General features: G+C 36.1%; 1 protein-coding gene across 1 annotated transcript in view; it reads left to right on the top strand.

Moving 5' to 3' along the window:
• The window catches only part of LOC114350368 (START domain-containing protein 10), a 47,624-nt gene extending 33,537 nt beyond the window's left edge, over positions 1–14,087 (top strand). The window contains exons 4-6 of the mRNA XM_028301146.1: positions 3,039–3,155; positions 5,766–5,916; positions 12,581–14,087. Coding sequence (XP_028156947.1) covers positions 3,039–3,155; positions 5,766–5,916; positions 12,581–12,940 — 628 coding nt within the window. The 3' untranslated portion in view covers positions 12,941–14,087. The remainder of the gene's footprint in view (positions 1–3,038; positions 3,156–5,765; positions 5,917–12,580) is intronic.
• Positions 14,088–22,672: the final 8,585 nt, after the last annotated feature.

Genomic DNA, 22,672 nt, shown 5'->3' with positions numbered 1-22,672 from the left:
CTCAGGGATTTCTGGAATTTACAGCTGACTTGTTCTGACAGAGACAGCAAATTAATAAGTACAAAGGGACAATTACGAAAATATCAACACTCTCTTGACCATAGCTCCACCCGTCTAATTTCGTATTTCTAACAATCGCCACCCCTAGGGAAACGTATAAAATGTGTGTCAAATTGCGAATCGGCGTGACGGCTAGGGCTGCCACGTTCCGCAGCTAAGCACTTTTCCCCCTGGACTCCCCCCTTTTGGCATTCCCAAACTGCTGATGTTCGGAACGTGCCCGATTGTATCACTGAATTCGCGAACGCATAAGTGAGACATTCCTGTCAATTTTCTTAAGTAGCATTGTTAAAAGGTACAATGGCTTTATTATTACAATGGATTTGGAAAGAATCATGCGTTTGAAGGATTGCTTTAGGATCTTTCTTTTTAGGTAAGCGAAAAATGCTGAGGGAAGAAGTTACTTAGTTTGTACCTACTATAAAATGTTTAGCCTCTGTTTCTGGATTGAGATTTCCAACTTAAACGTGCTCATTTTCTACTGAAGGCTGAATATGATACCAAAAAGTTCCAACTTGATTAGAAGATAGCATGCTCTAGCTAAAAATCTTAGTTCAGAAACCTAACCTTAGTCATGGATATGAAATACTTTTCTATTGGATTAAAAAAGGGTTTGACGTCATTGTTTTGCTCTTTAGGTTACCTAATAAATAAAAATACTTACCTTTCTTATTGTGTGGGCTGTGTAACCTTTTTTTCTATTTGTGGACAGTCATTTCAGCATCAAAGGCTGGGTAGTGCTGTGGCGCAGGATGACGCATTCAGTGCGTCATCAATCATTCACAGCACTATTGACGCGTGAGAGATACGCTGGCACAGCTCAAACTGAAAAGCCATCTACATATTGAGATGGCCTTTCAGTTTATCAGTACTTCAGATCATAGATCAGTACTGTTACAGCTAGCATTGGCTATAATAGTGTGTTCCAGTAACTCGTCCTAACTCTTCACCTCAGTCTAAAGTATTATGTTTTGATACTACAAGATCTGTTGTAATCTGATCTGATAACAGAAAAGTAACCAACAGTGAATAAACACCACATATTTTCACTGAGATGTAGAGTTAGCTCTTGTCTTAGGTTTGTCTTGACAACATTTTACATGAAAATATTTTTGGTTTATTCGGTTCCTGAAGCTTTAAATATGTACAAAATATTACATATTTAAAGCTTCATTTATTCATTAATTTACAATTCCACATCTGTATATATATAGTCTGTATACTTTACCTGTTGAAAAATAATTAGTGTATCTGCCTGTTCTTTTTGTCCACTGCGCGAATGTTGCTGAACAGTGAAGTGATCCTCCGCGTTTCAGTTGATTAGTCGGTAACTGTTTCGTTTTGCGGCTTGTGGTTTCAAATCGAATTGGGTCATCCCAAAACTTGTCCGAAAACAACACAATCACTGGATACTGATAAATTGCGTTCTTATGGTGGCTTAATTGCCCAACTGGTACTGCCAAATGTTTATAAAACTCCTAAAAATACTTTATGGAAATGTCTGTTGACTTTTGAGATAGGCAGATTTTTATAATTTATTACAGTTTACCACGTAGGCACTGTAGACACCGGAAAACATAGCGTGGAAAGTCTATCCACAAGGTGGACCGACGACCTCATAAAGGTAGAAGGAAGGCGCTGGATTTCAACCAGAAGATGTGGAGGCCTATGTTCAGCAGTGCACGTCCTGTAGCTGAAATGATGACGTAGGCACTACGTTTATACTCGTACCTAATATATCATATTCGGTAGAATACTGATCTCAATACGCTATAAAGTTTCGCTTCCCTTTCACCGTTACAATGTGTAAAAGGGTGGTTATCGCTCGTTAGACAGAAACTGAGCACGTTCGTTACACACGAGCACACCGGACATTTTGCGAGAAAAAATTACAGGACCGTACGTGACCCTACTCTTACTACCTTTATAGGCATAGCCTTATCTCTATGTGATAGGATTCGTAATAATGTCCACTAAACTATTATGTCGGCAGTGGTAAGTGTTCTTCATCTATTTAAGGTTTCGAGCTTCTAACCGCAAAGCCAGTGGTTTATGGTTAAATCCCTCAAGGGATGTTTGTGTGAGTATTATGATCCTGCATTAGTATGAGTATGTGTAATATTGTTTATTAAGCTAATGAACTAGGTAACTTATATGTTCAGGATTTTTACAAATAAAAAGAGAGGGACTGAGGATTCGAGCCTATAAAAGGCATTATACAAGCTAGTTCATTTACGGCTAAATTAAATACTGTGTCAACATGAAATTTAAATAGATATATTTATTTATCCGATTTAAGATTTAGATAAAACATAGGTACTTACAATTTGATATGACCCGATATTAGTTTCGGTTTCGGTTGCTTTTGATCTAAACATCTTCTAACTTTCTGAGTATCGTATCGTCCCGTGGAACCCTAAGCGGTCGCATGAGACCGTGGTCACAATGAGGGCTATCGTTTTAGCGCTCACCAGTTAGCGCCACTGTAGAGTAAGGTCCTGTCACTTGCTAGTAGCGAAGACAGTGGCGCCAACTGGTGAGCGCTAAAGTGGTAGGAGGACTATCGCATTTGCACTCATCAAGATGGCGCCACTGTAGAGTAAGGTCCTGTCAATCGCCAGGGGTGCCAACTGTTAAGTATAAAAACGATAGCCCTCATTGATTTCTATCATGTTTCGATTCGCTGGTACTTGAAAGCTTTTATTTTTAACTGGCTTCTAAAAAGGAGGAGGTTCTATGTTCGACTGTATGTATTTTGTTTTTCTATGTAGGTAGGTATGTTCACCGATTACTCCGTCAATTTGGGGAACAATATTCAAAACAGTTTCTTTGTTCGATAGAGTACAATTCTAAGGTGGTCCTATTGTAACCAAGTCAGGATCTGACGATGGGATCCTAGGGAAACCTCAAATTTTGTAGTCACGTATTACGTTTTTCATATTTTTCTTAAGTTAATAACCTTGTCTCTTTGCTTGCAGAGCGCTGTCCCTTCTAACTGGATTCGTGGTGCGCACACGGCCTGAGGGCGGCAGCTGGCTGGGATATGTCTCGCGCTCCGACCCCCGCGGCGCGCTTCCTGCGTGGCTTGTCAACAGGTAGATAGTAAGATAAATATAAGGTTTATTTGCAAAACACATTGACAAAGTAATAGTAACAAACACAGGAGTAGCAGAAAAATAATTACATTACAAGAAATAAAAAAGAAAATCCTGCGCTAAGGTGTAAGTGTGCCGCAGTGATGCCAAAAGTAAAGAGCTCAGTGTAGACGAAAAGGAACAGAACACTAATTTTCAGCTCTTTCTTGAAAAAAAGAAAGAAGACGCACGACAATACTGGCCATTCTTTTGGCGCAAATACACTATGCGGGAAATTGACAGAGACGAAGCGCGAGCCCGCACATCGAAGTATGGGCGACCCACGACTTAACTAACCGAAGTGCGTGTTTACTCTACGTCTCGATCAATTTTCCGCATAGTGTACTTGCGCCATTAGTGTAGTTCAAGTGACGGGAACACACCACACTCGGATGTAAGTGTAATGGTCGAATCGAATACTCAAGGAAATTCGGAACATCGATTTTGCAAGATCAGAGGTCAATCAATGCAGTTCACCCGATAAACGACGGTGCTAGCTTGCAGTCAATACTCTAGGAAGGATGAAGTTTCGTTTTATTGCGATGCACTATGGGTATAACAATAATTGCTGGTAACTTACCTTTAACAACTTTAAGTCGACGAAGCAGAATACGAATTAACGTAGGGTTTTTCTTCACCAATCGCTGAATGTACCTAATGTACTCTGGGATCTAGATTTGTCTAGGAGAAATATAAGATGAGGTTAGAGGTATTCCAATATTTATACATACTTAGCTGTAGGTATTATATCCACGAGGCTTAAAAAGGAATTCGTACGCGCATTCTTAAAAGCTTTTCCTCGTTTAAGCCTAAATCTAAGAGAACATTCTAGATGCCATTATTGAATTAGCAACCTCTACTTTTATCCACGTAGGCAAGCGGGTAATCCACAAGGGTCGGCCCTTTAGTGCTCGAATCATTGAGCACGATCCTTTACTTTTCTTAGAGGGTTTTTAGGTTTTTCCGATTGTAGATATACCTAATACGCTAATACCTATTCGGATGATTTTTATGACCAACATTTTTGAAACAAACTCGATCAATGTCGGCAATATGTATTGAAGTGCTTTCACTCGGTCTTTTTAGCAATAATTTTACTAGATAACTATTTACATGGTATTATTCTTTAGCTATTTAGTTGGTAATACAAAGTTCTATCCAAAAAAATATCTACGGTTATTCTTTACTATTGAATACTACGAATGTCTACCGTTTGTAAGGTAAGGAAACCATTTTTGAACAGAAAGCGTTACCGCGCATCCCTCGGGAACTGTGTATTTTTTGCAGATACACCTATCCTGTTATTTCTGTAGGTAGCTAGGTATATTTGAAATAAAGAAAGTAAGAAAAAAACATTTATTCGATTACATTACAGTATTCTGTATTCCGCATTATGTGCAAAATGAACAAAGCTTTAGGTACTCATTATGTAACCCTGAACAAGTTATTACAAGAACCTCCGTTTCATAGACTTGTAGAGCTAGTTCACTAACAGTTAAGTCACGATAGCTGAACGGTGAATTGGTCAGACTGGCCGACTCAACTTCAAAGGGACGCGGGTTCGAACCCCGCTGCCGCTCGACTATTGTGGTGAGCCCACTCGTGATTATTACCTTTGTATGAGACCCATAGATCGTTTCATCCACGAAGACGCGCCTCACAAATTTTTGGTCGAGGCACACGAGGGAAGCGCGGGGTGTGGAGAGTTTGATCCGAGCAATCTGAGCTTCATTATTGTAGTGTGCGACGTGCGTGCACTCATGGATAATTTAGCGTATACCGATAACACTCAAACATTAGCGGAAGAATGGTGGGGCCGCGTCTTCGTGGTCGAAACGATCCATAGTAAACTAGCGGCCGCCCGCGACTTCGTACGCGTGGATCCCGTTTTACCCCCTCAGGGGTGGAATTTCGTAAAATCCTTTCTTAGCGGATGCCTACGTCATAACATATATGCATGCCAAATTTCAGCCCGATCCGTCCAGTGGTTTGGGCTGCGCGTTGATAGATCACTATGTCAGTCAGTCAGTCACCTTTGTGTTTTATACAGGGTGGAATTTTGTAATGCCACCTGGAGTGAAAGTACTCTTAATACTGCAGATAGAAAATTTTACTGAAAGAAAACATTCCTTTATTTTTGAAAAGAAAGAGAACTGCATTCATAGATTTTCGAAAATTTTTCGAAAATTCACTACCATACCATACAATTTTCTGTACATAATTAAAATAATTTAAGATTTTATGGATTTCCTTTCATTTGATTTATCAAGTTTGTTAGAGAGATTTCATCATTAAACTTGACCCTAACGATCGATATAATAAAAATACAGGGTGTAATTTTTAATACATTTTAGTTGGTTCGATTCCCGGGTGTGGCAAGGAAATCTTTTAATGCAGTTTTATTTCTTTTCGAAAATAAATAAATGTTTTCTTTGAGAAAAAAATTCTATCTATAATATTAAGAGTAATTTCCCTCCAGGTAGCATTACAAAATTCCGCCCTGTATATTTAAATGTGCGATAGAAATTAGGTACTAATATTATTATGTTATTACACTAAAATTGTCTCCAGGGTGACGGCTCAACTAGCTCCTCGCCTGGTCAACCAGCTCCACATGGCAGCGCGGAAGTATCCTGGCTGGAAGTCGCTCACAGACCTGCCGTACCACAAGCCCTGGAGACACCCGGAGCAAGTTCCACCATATAGGATCTCCTTGGCTGATGTAAGTTTTATTAGGAACTAGCTTTCCGTCCGCGGCTTAGCCTGCATGGAATTTCGTTTGTTAAATTTTCCTGAATTTTCTTTGCTATAAACCTCACGGAGCCCGAGACCTTTCCAACGAATGCAAAACCGTGGAAATCGGTTCGTGCGTTCTGGAGTTATAGCGTCAGGAAGGAAAACCCGACTTATTTTTATATAGTAGACTACCATTACTATTCCTGTTGATCTTTTTAGTAGGTACCCTCAAGGTAGACCGACGACCTCATAAAGGCTGGAAGGCGCTATGTACAGGCCAGGCCGCAACCAACCGGTCGATATGGAAATTAGGGCATGAATATCGGAATCTCGGAATCTCGTAATATCGGAATCTCGGAACACGAGATCCGATATTACAATTCCGATATTGAGCGACCCAATATCGTAATATCGGAATCAGATAAAGGTTTTCATTGGGATTTTAAACAAAGCATTTAAACGCGCCACAACCTGCCACAAAGCCCAAAGTACATGATTGGCAAAGACCAATGACTTTCTCATGTCTCTCACCATCACTTTTTGTCCAATCAATTTTAGGGCTTGCCGTAGTTGGTCTATGTCAGCGACTTTAGTTCGTTCAGGGAGCTAGTCGTTTCTGATTCGATCTCGTAAAGAAACACCAAGCTCTCCTAAGAACGCTGTGCAACTTTGAGAGGCCACGTTTCCGAGCCGTATACCATCACTGGTAACACTCACTGATTGAAGACTTTCGTCTTTAAGTACTGAGGTATTTTGGACGAAAAGATGTTATGTAGTTTCACGAACGCTGATTCGACGATTTACCGCTTTCTCGAAATTGCATCTACCTAGCTGAATATTTTTTCCGAGGTAGACATACTTGTCAACAAGATCGAGAATCGAGCTCCCAACCGAAACTGAGTAATAATCATAATAATCATAATCATAATCATTTATTTGCAATTAAACATGGTATATAAAGATGTTAGGTACAGACAGTGAGAACTATACATGTTTAGCTAAATTATTATTAGCATGCAAAAGTTAAATTAGAAACACGACAATATTAGCGACGATTCTAAAGAAGAACAAAACTACAGCAAGTCAAAGAACTCTTTTAAATCGTAAAGTGTCAGTGATAGCAACCATTTACTCAAATGTTTCTTAAAATTACAAATGCTTAATGTCCTAAATTCTTTGGGTATTTTATTATAGATTTTAATACACATGATTAAACAGCTATTTTTGTACTGCACTGTTTTTGGGGTGACCTGAAGTACCAACCTGTTTGCGTCTCTACTATTTCTTGGCGAAACATGGACATTCGACATAAGGTTCGTTTTGTCTATGTTCATACGAAGGCCTACCTTTTAGGAGACTCGATTAAGGTCTTCTTGGTCTTTCAAAACTGACTTGGCAGCTGATGGGGTAGCAAGGTTCTGGAGTGGAGGCCACGTACTGGAAAGCGCAGCGTAGGACTGCCATCCACAAAGTGGACTGACGACCTCATAAAGGTAGCAGGAAGACGCTGGATGCAGGCCGCCACCAACCGGCCATTGTGGAAATCATTGGGGGAGGCCTATGTTCAGCAGTGGACGTCCTGTGGCTGAAATGACGATGATGATGATGATGATAGCTCGTGGTTTTGTGAGTTATTCATCGATAATATAATCAAAAAGGAACAAACTTACTAGCAAGTTTTTTACCACTCTCTTCAATTTATGTAACATGTAACATGAATGACACTACAAATCATTCCGACAACCTATTGGTTGAAGGTTAATATCATGAAGGAGTACAAGTTTCAAAGTCAAAGTCAAAATTTCTTTATTTGTTTAGACTAATAAATAGTTCTTACAAATCGTCATTTTGCTCTTAAGGAGCCTCTACATGTCTCATAATCTTTTTACCCTACCAGCGCTTCGAGACCAACATTTGGCAAGTGCTGAGAAGAAGCGCCGCAACAAACTCAGTCACCACTGTCTGCCGGTTAATATAAATAAATATAAATAGTAGTAGTAGGTACATTCGATTCAGGAGCAGTTCACTGAATTTACCATGCATTCTTGTATGGTGTATCTTATAAGAATGGGTATATATACAAGATTGCGTAGTATATTAAACAAGGTAGTGACGTGCTAATATCTAGACTTACATATTAAGATACTAGTAGAAATGACTCGCATACATAAATTTGAATAACTTGGATTGACCAGTCCCCGAAAGCAGCGCCTGTTCACAGACATGACGAGTGAACCAGCCATCGCTTCACTCGACCATATTAGAGGGAATGTAACGACCCGCCTCACTACGCCACCACCCCAGAGACATTTTAGTGAGAATGACAATGGGTGCAATTAGTGTCAGTTCATGAGTGAGTACTATCATCATCGGTTACTATCCAACATCCTGATGCGTGCGCTTTATATGATTCTGTGGCTCGACTTTCGCCTGGCGCGGCAACCAAATAAAAAGCCTAACAAAAGCCGACAGGCCGGACAAGGCAATATTTGGCCGGACAAGTCCCTAAAAAGCCAAACATGTCCGGCTAAAGCCGGACGCCTGGCAAGCCTAGTTGCAGACCAAGATCTAACCTAAGTTAGTTTAGCTTAGCTCGCTGTTTTCCATAGTGTTTCCATAGTTTCCAACTTTCCAGTCTGCACACAACTATGGAAAACTATGTCAACTATGCGAGCTAAGCTCTACTAAGTTACACACGTAGTTACAAACATTACTATGAGGTCTCACAGTGCGCGTGGACGCACAGGATGACACATGAACCAATCACAGAGCTCTATTCAAAACTGTGCGTTCGATCTGCTGCCTCATTTAAGCAAGCATCGTTTGTGAATACGGGCGTAAGTTATTTAGCTTAGATCGCTGTTTTTATTTTTATTTATTTAATAGGACAACCAACAAGACATACACTAGAATACAATCAATATTTATAACGTATTTTTCATAGTGTTTGCATAGATTGCAGTCTGTACACAACTATGGAAAACTGTGCCAACTATGCGAGCTACTCTCTACTAACTTAGTTTAACTCTTGGTTTGCAATCGGCCATTCCTGTCCTGTCCTTATTNTAAAGTTTAAAACTGAGTAATTAAAAGGCAAAATATGAATATTTACATGAAATTATAACCTCAACGTTGGGAATTGTAATGTTTTTATTTTCAGTGTATAATGCAAAATACATGTAATGTACCTATAGATATTAGTTAATTAATGAATAAAAACAATACTCCCCTGTTAATTTGTTCCGTAAATTTGAATTTATGAAGATTTTTCGTTGACAGCTGACGAAATTTTGTCTTCACTTTTTTGTCTAAATACTAAATATTTTCGTCGGATAACACTCGTATACATTATTTATACGATAAACAATTGATTTCAGTATATTTTATCACAATATTACACGAAATTATAATAAATTAACATAAAAAAATTTTCCCGTTAAAATTACGCGTCTGACAGCTAGGGATCTTTGCGAGGGATATTTGCTTNCAGTCAAAACTCTAGAAGGGATGAAGTTTCGTTTTATTGCGATGCACTATGGGTATAACAATAATTGCTGGTAACTTACCTTTAACAACTTTAAGTCGACGAAGCAGCGTTAATTCGTAGGGATTTTCTTTACCAATCGCTGAATGTACCTAACGTACTCTGAGATCTAGATTTATCTAGGAGGAATATAAGATGAGGTTAGAGGTATTCCAATATATATACATATGTTACGGTCAAAGTGATAAATGTGAAAATTATGAATAATCGCCGGTTATTATGAATAATTACCGCATGATTTGGTAAATGTGATTAATATGAGGTCATTTATGTGTGTATAAAACTAAATAGGCGGCTTAGGGGTGGCCCAAGGGCCACCCCCGCCGCACCTTAACCTATTTTTCACTTTAAATCAAAACATTATGTTATGGGCATCATGGAAAAGTAATATTATGCAAGAAACATTCCAAACTCATTATGCCAAATTATATTAATATATGATATCAAAACGTTCAAAAGTTTGGTTGTACACGAGCACGTACACAAGATGTTGTTCTCTTTTATGAAATTTGTTACCTACTAAGGTTGAATTATTAAATAATCACTGTTAAATGTGATTAATTTATCACTTTTACCGCGACTGTCGGTAATTATTCATAATAACCGGTTATTATTAATAATTTTCAATTTATCACATTAACCGTAACATATACATACTTAGCTGTAGGTATTATATCCACAAGGCTTAAAAAGGAATTCGTACGCGCATTCTTAAAAGCTTTTCCTCGTTTAAGCCTAAATCTAAGAGAACATTCTAGATGCCATTATTGAATTAGCAACCTCTACTTTTATCCACGTAGGCGAGCGGGCAATCCACAAGGGTCGGCCCTTTAGTACTCGAATCATTGAGCACGATCCTTTACTTTTCTTAGAGGGTTTTTAGGCTTTTCCGATTGTAGATATACCTAATACCTATTCGGATGATTTTTATGACCAACATTTTTGAAACAAACTCGATCAATGTCGGCAATATGTATTGAAGTGCTTTCACTCGGTCTTTTTAGCAATAATTTTACTAGATAACTATTTACATGGTATTATTCTTTAGCTATTTAGTTGGTAATACAAAGTTCTATGCAAAAAAATATATATGGTTATTCTTTTACTATTGAATACTACGAATGTCTACCGTTTGTACCTAAGGTAAGAAAACCATTTTGGAATAGAAAGCGTTACCGCGTATCCCTTAGGGAACTGCGTATTTTTTGCAAGGACACATCCTGTTATTTCTGTAGGTAGATAGGTATATTTGATTACATTATAGTATTTGTATTCCGCATTACGTGCAAAATGAACAAAGCTTTAGGTATCCATTATGTGTCCCCTGAACAAGTAACAAGAACTTCAGATCTCTCAGATTTTTAGAGCTAGTTCACTAACAGTTAAGCCAACTTCGAAGTCGACTTCAAAGGGACGCGGGTTCGAACCTCGCTGAAACTCGAGTTTTGTGGTGAGCCTACTCGTGACACAAACATATTTATTTTAAGTGCAACACATTTAACAACAATTTATCTTAAGTATGAGGGGCTAATGGGATCGTTAGTAAATTGTGCGATACAAATTAACCACGATAACCGAACGGTGAAGGGGTCGGACTGGCCGACTAGTGATCCGGGGAACGTGGGTTCGGTTCTCGCCGCCGCTCGACTATTATTGTGGTGAGCTCAGTCGTGAGACACAAATATATTTAGCTTAGTACGAGGGGCTAATGGGACCATTAATAAATTTTGCGATACACATTAGGTACATAATATACATTTTTTTTTATAAAAAAAACTAAGTTATTACACTAAAATTGTCTCCAGGGTGACTGCTCAACTAGCTCCTCGCCTGGTCAACCAGCTCCACATGGCAGCGCGGAAGTATCCTGGCTGGAAGTCGCTCACAGACCTGCCGTACCACAAGCCCTGGAGACACCCGGAGCAAGTGCCGCCGTATAGGATCTCCTTGGCTGATGTAAGTTTTATTAGGAACTAGCTTTCCGCCCGCGGTTTAGCCTGCATGGAATTTCGTTTGTTAAATTTTCCTGAATGTTCTTTGCTATAAACCTCACGGAGCCCGAGACCTTTCCAACGAATGCAAAACCGTGGAAATCGGTTCTTGCGTTCTGGAGTTATAGCGTCAGGAAGGAAAACCCGACTTATTTTTATATAGTAGACTACCATTACTATTCCTGTTGATCTTTTTAGGTACCCTTACGGTAGACCGACGACCTCATAAAGGCTGGAAGGCGCTATGTACAGGCCAGGCCGCAACCAACCGGTCGATATGAAAATCATTGGGGGAGATCTATGTTCAGCAGTGGACGTCCTATGACTGAAATGATGATGATGATCGCTCTTACAAACAATTGATTTCTTTGTGTAATAATAAAGTATGCATCTAGGCTACCCAACCCAATCTGTCTGTGAACATAATGATTTCAGTCAATGAATAACGTTTCAAGTAAATTAAAAATCCAACATGTTGATGAAACAGCAAACTTTTTGTTTGTCATTAAAATAAGAATCTCATGATGTATTTCAGCAATATAGAATTCAAATTAATTGGACGTACGTAGTAACGTAATTAGTCGATTCTGAGTCTTCGATTTTCCCCGAAGCTGGAGTGGAGATTCTTAGCAACAGGAAACATAGCTCAAAGCATTCTGAGAATTACTTACAACTGGTTCTTAAGGTATTTAGTCGATGAAAGTCTCTTCATGAAATCGGGAACTTATTTTGCGGTAGGCTTTGATGTATTTATCCTTTTTCTTTACCGAAGGTCGGTTTTTGCCTCCGAAATCGAATTACGCGCTTCGGATTCTTCGCAACTTGCGAAAGGTCAGAAACTCATTAAAGGTTAGGCAAGATTGCTCCGAGTTGAGATAATGTATCGATTGGAGGCCCTTACAACTGACGTGTATCGCGATATATGTATGTATGTATCTATACAGATGCGTCTTAGGCGTAAATCGTGATTATTTTTGAGATACCCTGTATTCAGAGATTATTTTTGAGTTTTATTATCATCCTTAAAGAAAATTTAACAGGTGTTGGTGGTCTTTATATTCAACATTTTATGCTTACTACAAAAATCTAATTAAAATTGCATTTATTCATTCCAGTGCGTAGACCCTGATGCCCCACCAGTCCCCGAAGAGCCAAAACCAGACACATCCAAAGGCAAACTTGAAGTGCCCCAAGCCAAAGAAATAGAGAGCCACAGCGTAGAAGACCTTGGAGATATATCATCAGAATTCAGCGTGGAAGTGGAAGAAGACTTATCTGAACTCACGCTAGACTCAACCAAGAAGAAAGGCAAGTTCTACAAGCTAGTTAAGTCAATGAAGAACAGAAGGAAGAGTGTGCAAGTGGCCAAAAGTGCTGACAATTTGATGGAAGGGAAACCGGAGGAAAAGCAAGAGAAGAAAAAGGGGTTCAAATTCCATCGTAGGTTCAGTCTTAGTAGAGGGAGGGAGGATTGAGATTTTATAAGTAAAATGGGTAAGGATTCTAAATGAGGTTATGAAATGCCGAAAAGCCGAAATAAATGACTGTAATTGCTCTGTGCTTTGATCTCTATCAAGTACCATTTTACGGCCATGACTTCTGTGGGTAGTCGAGCGAGCGGTATTTATAATTACACTTACAACGCGTTAAGAATGTATTATAATGATTTTCATTGAATGGTTCTCAAATGTGTTTTGTTTTTTAATTACTTCATTGTGACTACAATGTTTAGAACATAAATAAGAGCAAATTGACTCTAATTGAATTTTAGTTGCAAGTTACTGTTTTTTTCATTAAGTCACGTGTCAGATCTGAAACAAAACTATATCAAAGCTGACCTAAACATATCAGCTAAGCACACATTTCGACTGCGGTCTATTTCTTCTCAGTTTAAACTCTAAAATGAGCTTATTGATAAAACAGTAGTTAAAATCGATGTTAAACCTGGTTGAATGGTAGATAAATGTTAATGAATTGTCAAAGAGAGAGATTGTTAGCAATTTGTCAGTGTTACGATGTTTTATGATATAAGATGTTACTGTAGCTAGACATTTTTGTGAATTTTAAATACAATAAATGTTGGATGTCGGGTCACAGCTCTACAACTATGATGTTCAGACAAAATATACTGTAAGTATACAACGTAGATAACCACATAGGTAGGTACATTTCCATTAATTTACCCGATGTTTCGACTTCGAATTAATTAATTCTCATGTTAACCTAATAATATCGTAGAACGATAGTGTAAAGCGAGCGTTATTTTTTTTTGTTTAAATCTTTCATTTAAAATTAGAAAGTTTATGTAGATCCATGTTTTGGACCCGATGTCTAATGCTGAATTAATTAAAACCTACAAATGGTTTCCGTTGTTGACATAGCGATCAGTAGTACGTTGCGTGTTGTAGATTGTATCTATTAACATAACATGTTACATAGTAATCTATCCGCTGTTTCGTATTTCTTATTAAATAAATTCGTAATGTAAGTACCAGATTCATTTATTCATTGTAATTAACATTTATCGCGACTAAACTAAAATCTATTTCGATTGTGATCTTCCGATTCAAATCAACTCTTGTATTAGTTGTACAAATACTAAGTTAATAAGTCTATAAACATTGGAGTGATAAATAAAATAAAACAGTATCTGATACAAAGCACAATAATCTTTTAACATAATCTAAAAAGCAATACAAAATGAATTTCTTCTGTGGTCTTCCTCTTTTCTATTTAGACATAAAGAAAGATGCACGTAATCTGACTTAATATTAATAATGTTCAATCTTATTTATTTGTAGGTAAGTAAAGTATATATACCTATAAGCTCTCATATCTTTTCGTCTTTTAAAATTTTGGTTAAAATGTGCAGGGCAATAAAACCATCAAATCTATCTTTAACAGCTTTTTTGCTTTCTAAAAAAAGTTTTTGGGATGCCATATAGAGAATAGTTGGAACTCTATTTCATATTCGATTTGACGTTACGTTTATAATTTTACCAGTTGTTTTTTGAGGGTTAGTTACTTTAAAATACAGTAATTTTAACTTTTGTAACGCTGATAATACGTGCTCTACATTTTCGTATAATGAGGGCTTGTCTTCAAGAAACCGGCGAGTTTAGGTTCTGTCACTCGCTAGTGACGATAACTGGTGAGTTAAAATGTCCTCATTTTAGAGTTAAGGTTCGAATGTTAACCTTTAAAGTCCCAGACAGCATACATTAATGCCATAACAATTGATTATCTATTGTGTCTAGATTCGCGGGCCTTGAAGGATTAATAAAAAATATAATGGACAAAAAACTTATACTGGTTTATATGATTTGGATTTAACACAGAGCATGAATATTATTATAAAAGAAGTATAACTGAGAAAAAAAGTTAAATCAAGTCTTTGAAACATTTTTTGATGTACCTATTTAAAGTAACAAAAATAGATAGAGTGTAGCAAAAAACGTTGAAATTGCGGTGCGTGCATACCAAACTTACTTTTGTAGTGAAGTGCAAAGTTATCATTATGTATTTGACGTACCTATTAACATAATAATAATAAAAACTTTTTACTTACATAACATTTTTTTAAAATGTGGCTCAGTATTTCGATCTAGCTACACAAAACAATAATGCAAAAATATTAGTTTCGGTACTACGTAAGTTGCTGGTTTACACATTCAATATTTTATTTCAACAAAAAGAATTTCCAATTCATTTGCTTGTGAAATAAAACAAGTGCGGGAACGGCACGTGTCAGTAATTTAATTAATCTAATTACAATAAATAAATAATTCATAGTAAAACCAACTCGAACAAAACATACATTTTCGTTTTCCATACATGTTTTAGTTTTACAAAATAACAGCAACAGACCGTGAATGTCATGAACGTTGTTTTACCCTGTCAAGTTGCAGATTTATGTTGCTCTACAAAAAATATTTAAATGTGGATAAACCTTTAGATCGCCAACAATACAAAAGTACATTTTCCAGACTTTGCAAAAAGTTAATCGAAATGAGTCTATTGATCGAGAATATCAAAGAAAACTCGTTCAGCAAAAAAATCTTTACGTGAAAATAATAACAATAGGTTTCAGTTTTTGCTCGCTGTTGTGGTTAGAGTCAGGTTCATGGTCATTATTTGTTTTGTTACAACTTTTCTTTCGTTCAATTGAAAGAGATGCTTATTAGAATTGTAGACGAAAACCGAAGCTCTATGTAGGTATTCTAGACTTTTCTTTCATCAGGTTTTCATCAAAATCGTGTCGGTTTAAAAACTCTATAATAATCATAATTCAAATGATTCTAACTTTTGGTGAATTTGTTTATTTAGTTACTATAAATTAGCTAGGATCATCAAGTCAAGGTATAAGCTCCTACTTGCACTATTGACTGAAATATATCAGTCTTCTTCTTCTACCGTGTGGGTTATCACAACTGTACCTCTAGCACGAACAACTTTCGTCTTCGAATCGTTTGCGTACTCGATAAAATTCGATACTCAATCTTCGAATTAAACACTAACGTGACAATTTTGATTCTCAAAATAAGTTTCGTGCAACCACATCTCATACTAAGTTCACTTTACGACACTTGCCCTTGTGAACCAAGGGCAAGCTTAAAAGATTTTAACTCAAACTGAAGAATTGAACCTGGAACCCCTGGAAGGTAAGAAATTTCGAGGTATTATTAATTACTATAATTTTTAATAACTCAAAAATTCTAAAATTGGAATTCAGCAAAGGGTGTTAGCAAGATCTAGAATATGTAGATAAGACGGCGAAGGAGCTACATATCGGTTGTTTGAATTATTATTTATAATCATATTTAAACCAAACTATCTACATTCTATGTATTATTATTAAGTGCTTTATGATTCATATTCTATACTTGTAAGATGTGTGCCTTTACTCTCTTTTACTGTAAGCTATCCTGTAATCCCTCTATACTTACTTATATACTTAATATTATACATATAACTACAAATAAACTACCGATTGTATTAGGTTCTGTATACACAGCTTGGTGTTAAAATATTACATTGGGGTATGAGTATTTTAACTATGATTAACGTACATACGAGTAGATATCCTTCGTTACTTTCTTTATAATCCTAACATATTAAAAAGTATTAAGCTTTTTGTATGAATACTTGTAACGCGAGATCCAAAATTATTTAAATGTAAGCTAAATTCGAGCGATATTGAATTTTTCACGTAAATAATTATATTGGAAACGTTGCTCGAATTTTCCTTTGACAGCTCGTTTCGTAGCTCCCTTGTTAGCGTCTCATCAGACTTAGGTCAAATGAGCGAATTTAAACTAATAATTGTTCAAAAAAAGTTATATGCCCATTTTCACCATCAATTCCTAATTTTTAAGTGACCCCTATGGTAACACATAACAGGAATTTGGTTTTCAAAAGGGTCACTTACAAATTAGGGATTGATGGTGAAAACGGGGAATAATCCCTTTTTTATTTTTTGAAAACCGTTAATCTTGTAACTTGTTTGATCTCTTTCTTTAGTCTGAGGTAAAGAAAAATATCGGATAGAAATCTTTGTAATAAAACTCTACCTATACTTCGAACTTGACCCAGATTTTGTTCTTTATGGGTACAATGTATAATTGAAATGCTAATAATTATAGCTTATGATTATTTAGCTTCGCAGATATTGTTGAATAATGTAAATATTGTTGAACTATATTTGATTTATAACATTAGACAGTGAGTATTGTTTCGTTGCTTACCATTTAAAAGGTGTTTAATCGGAAAAGGTTTAAAATTAAAGTAATAGTTAAAATATGCGTGTTCTGATACGACACTTGACTAGTTCAAAATTCAAGTAAATAGATTGTGATTGGTTGAAGTTGGACAGAATAATTTCAGAAATGAATTTATTATTTACTGTGGTTATATTCAAACATTATTATGTATCGTTCCAGATGATAGACAAATAAAGTGTTGTTATTAATATTCTCTCCTCTCTAAATAAACAAGATTTGCGTTAATCCAATATTTAACTATGTAGTTGTATAATAAGATGGAGATTGCTCTCAAAATGTTACTTTGTGATATAGCTGGTTGGATTTACCTTTATGCATTTATGTAAAATCGATTATCACGTTATGCAAATGTTTATCGTCAAGTTATACTGTTCTATTTGTTGAGCCAATTAGCGTACTATACATATAATAAAGATATACGTATTAAGAAACTGTTATTTTATTTTATTAAGACACTTTACTTAGTTCATTAAGTGTAGTGCAAGGAACTGAGCAAACCGATTGTATTGGCACGTGTAAAAGGTTCTACAACTTTAAAATTGTTTTAAAAATAATATTTATAATGTCCTCTGCCTTCTAGGTTGTTTGGGAGAGATCGCTGTATAGCGATAATACTGCCTAAATTGTGCCGTATCTTGTATATTCCTTTATTTTTTCTTCTTGTGTAGTGTGGTGTACAAAGTGTGTTCTATCTATCCCACAGGACTATTATTAAATGATGAGTACATGATGTCGTCGTGCCCTGCGACCTGCGTGCCCAAACAACTGCACGCAGGAAGATATAATGAATGCTACTGACAACGCCACTCTGGTAGCGGAGTTTTGGGCTGACACTGTATAGGTTTGTTGTCGACACGATAAGAAGAACAAAGAATATTACCTAAAATATAGAAATAGTCTAGCAACAGATACACAGGGTCTTAGATTTTATGTCTGTCTCAAGAACAAAGAAGTGGAACAATTTTACTAATTATATTTATTCACATTTTAATGTACCGTGCTATATTGCTTTACAGCATCATATTGTTTCAGTGTCTTGTATTGTCAGCTATTATTGTCTAGGTGATTTCAAAGGCTGTACTATCATGTTAAGGTTGTTTTACACGTGTTAAGTAGTTAACTCAATTTTAACTTAATTTTAAGTGATCACACTTACTTAACTATACATGTAATCAGCCTTTACATGCACATAAGACGAATTTCCATTGATTCTGATTTCTGAATCCAAAATCAATAATTTTCCCACTTTCGCAACATGTTTCTTTAATACTCTGCTCCTATTGGTCGAAATAATGAACCCTTAAGTAGTTTTCCTCGATAAATGGGCTATCCAACACAAAAATATTTTTCAAATCGGACTAGTTGCTTCTGACACTAGACTCAGCTTTATATTAGTATGGATTTGTATAGATAGAATAATAGTTTTTAATTTTTGCTTCTTGAAAGTTGACCCGCAGTGATATTAATCAGAACCCTGTATTTCCAATAACATAGGAGGACAGCCAACAAAGGAATAAATAATTTGTATTGAAAAATATTACATAGAACACCACACACTTTTCAGTAATTTAGAGGCCAATATTGTTTTGAAACTTTTAGGTATATCTTAGAGCGAGTTCTTTTCCTTTATTGTTGGAGGAAATTGCTCGATTTTTTTTGCCTTTCTAAACCTTGTGTTCACGTCATCAAGGCCGTGATCTCCTTATGTAATATACGTCGATGCAATCGATCGATTTCTGCCAGTATCCTTTAAGTTACTGGCGGACTTTCATCGGTCCGAGGAAGCCAGTCTTAGTGTGAAGTCGTGTTAAAAAACTGACTAAAGTTTTAAAAAGTGTACTTCGTTGTGAGAATAAAAGTAGTGTAAAGGTATGTACGAAGTAGATTGTATTTTGTATTAAGTAGATTATTTTGTTTATACTATCTTTTTTGCGTGTATTTTGATGATAGTTTTTGAGCTGATGAGTAGGTTTTTTGCTGATTAACTGCTGAGTCTGCCTAATGGAAAGAAACTGTGCGTGAATTTTAATAGGCATTTCAAATACTTACAAACGTACATTTGAAAAATCTTTTAAGATAAGTGCGTCCCCTATCATGCTTCTTTATCTTTATGTAGAGTTGACTAACAATTAAAACTTAAGTACATAAATAACTATTTTTTAAAAGAAGAATGAATGGAAATTTTTAAATTACTTTGAGGAGATACATATTTTACGTTCTATTCCCTACTTAATATTCCCACCTCTCGTTCCCATTGCTGCAACTCCTGTCGAAAACTATTTACTTACAGCGTAACTAATTAAAAAATCACTGTTATGTTATTCGTTGCTCAGTCCACGATCGTAGGAAATCTAGCCTTACAATGATTGGTAAATATAGTGGACAGATTATTATGACTTATCCTTGTTGCAGAATTGCAAATAACTCATAAAAACTCATTTTTTTTTGCAAATGTGCTTTTAAAAAGCACTTTACACGTCCCAGTATTAACCCTACTATTGCTTTGGTTCCTACAATAAATGGGCCAGTGCTGAGAAGAAGCAGCGCAAGAAACTCAGTCACTATTGATGCCACTACTATAAGATTGATAAATGTGCTGTTTCTACGGGTACTTCTTCGAAATTGCATTATTCGGCTGATTCATATGAACAGAATTTAAATTCAATTTCAGGCCTGTAGCACATGTTTATCTATATGAAAATAGATACACCGAATAACATATATTTGAAAGAGGGACTCGTTTTTGTAAAGCAGTTTTCAAGATATCGATGTTCAAATACACTCAGCGGCACGGAATTTGGCCCAAGCCTAAACAACCAGATATGAGACCAAATAGGTGTTGTATACCTAAGTTTCGTGTGACATGTTAACAGAACATTTGTTTTTGTTAATTTAAGAGCCTAGATTTATAAAAAAAAATGCACCGTTTAACTTTTTTGACTCAAGAGACGCATTTCGTTGTTGGAGCGTAAAGAGTACGGGTAAGTTTAAATTCGATATTAAATGTTGTAAGGGTTTGGCGTTTTGTTTTTTGTTTTTAAATTAATCTTAGGGTTATTCTCGTTTCCATAATTTGAGAATAATGCCCATTANCACAAACAAGTCCTACTACAGCTACTAGCTGTATAACAGTCTAAAACAAGTAAACATAACAGCCTTTGGCTTTATAAATGACCACGTGTGTTCTATTAAAATGCTAGCTCTATAACATCGTACAAGTAGGCCGTTAAACAGCGGTTGCCGTATCTCTACCCTCCTATAATGCTCTTAGTCAGACGGCTGACTAAAGGATAGTTGTTAGAGTATTATAACACCAACAATCGTATAAAAGTATAACTCTACACTAGTCTACACTCCTATAAGTCCCTTAGACAGGTATAGGTGTAATTAATTGCAATAATACAGCTTATACATCACGAGTGAACTGTACTAATGCTTTAAGTACACATTGGAACTAAATGTGAACTCTTAAATGGAGTAAAATGTTACTTGGGATAGGATAGTTTTTATCCCGGTTTTTGAAACAGGGACGCGCGCGATAAAGTTTTTCTGTGACAGACAAAATTACACGCGGGCGAAGCCGCGGGCGGAAAGCTAGTAAATAACTATTTTTTTAAAGAAATTTTTAAGTTACTTTGACGAGGCACGTATTTTACGTTCTACATATTCCCTACTTACTATTCTCATATTCTCTCGTTCCCATCGCTGCTTCTCCTGTACAGTCAAAATCTTACAGAATAACTACACCAAATCACTGTTATGTCATTCGTTGCTCAGTCCACGATCGTAGGAAATCTAGCCTTACAATGATTGGTAAATGTAGGTAGTTGACAGAATAATAAGACTTATCTTTATTGCAAAATTGCACAAATTGCAACTCAATAACTCTTAAAAAGTATTTTTTTCGCAAATAGGCTTTTAAAAAGCACTTTTACACGTCCCAGTATTAACCCTACCACTGCTTCGGGACAATACTCGTAAATGGGCCAGTGCTGAGAAGAAGCAGCGCAAGAAACTCAGTCACTATTGATGCCACTATTAGATTGATAAATGTGCTGTTTCTACGGGTACTTCTTCGAAATTGCATTATTCGGCTGATTCATATGGACAAAATTTAAATCCAAATTCAGGCCTGTAACTTATGTCACAGAATACGTAATAGTTATGAAAACTAGCTTTCCGCCCGCGGCTTCGTGCGCGTGGACTACGTTATCTACATATTTTACGGAACCCTATTTTTTTCCAAAATAAAATTTAGCCTATGTTACTCGTGAATAATGTAGCTTTTGAATGGTGAAAGAATTTTTAAAAACGGTCCTATTCATTACAACCAACAAACAAACAAAGTTTTCCTCTTTATAATATTAGTGTAGATAGGTACACCAAATAACATATATTTGAAAGAGGGACTCGTTTTTGTAAAGCAGTTTTCAAGATATCGATGTTCAAATATTTCGTGCCCAGATTAATCAGAATTGGTTACAGATTTACGTCTATACGTAAATCCATCTATATAAGACATATCTATGTACGTTTTAGATTTTTACATTCCATTAGACATGGTCTTGGTCATCTGGCGGAAAACAAAAACAGATTAATGATAAAGCGTTCGCATTTATTTGAATTTTTCACGCTATAGTTGAACAACAACGCTCGAAGGCCTTTAATAATATCAATTTTTGACTTCTTTCCAAACCGCCTGTTTATGTGAGTACGTGCTGACTCGTAACTGTGTGTGAAAATAGTTTGAATACCTACTTGTCCCATTTTCGCAACATTTGTCAAATGTTGCTCTGCTCTTACTTGTCGTAGCGATAATGGTTAATAAATAGCCTTCCTCGATGAATTAACTATTCAACACAAAGAATAAAGAATACTCAATACTCAATATTTTATTGCATCCATTATGTACCTAAAATTAGAATATTTAAAGAAGAGAATATAATTTTACAAATAAGACCAGGTAGTTCTTGAGCGTGCAACCAAACAAACAAATTTTTCAGCTTTATAATATTGTTGAATGATTAATGTGTACATTGCACATTCAACATTGTTATTTAAACAACTTACGCATTTTCCTTACATTAAAGCGAGTCGATACCGTAAAATTAGTTTAAAAATACACTTAAGATAAAAATAGACTTTTTCACCGGTGCATGTCTCTCAGTAGCGGAAAAAGTACATTCTGAATTAATTGAGTGATCAAAAAACTGAAAAAGTCACGTGCGTAGGTACCTAAGTTTCTTTATATTTTTCCACCAGTCTTTTCACTGTAAGGGAGAGTAGGTAAATGGAGAGGGATCCAACTAGAGGAGTCAGTAGAATGAAATCTAGCAATTATAGTCCGAATATCCAATGCATGTGGTCCAATTAAATTCGAAGTGCCACATTATTTTATTAGGAAATGCTAAGTACTTCACTGTCGTT

This window comes from Ostrinia furnacalis, unplaced genomic scaffold (genome assembly GCF_004193835.3).
Source record: "Ostrinia furnacalis isolate ACB-3 unplaced genomic scaffold, ASM419383v2 OfSCF0868, whole genome shotgun sequence".
Lineage (NCBI taxonomy): Eukaryota > Metazoa > Arthropoda > Insecta > Lepidoptera > Crambidae > Ostrinia > Ostrinia furnacalis.
The sequence above is the reverse complement of the archived record's forward strand: the minus strand, read 5'-3'. Positions and strand labels throughout refer to the sequence as shown.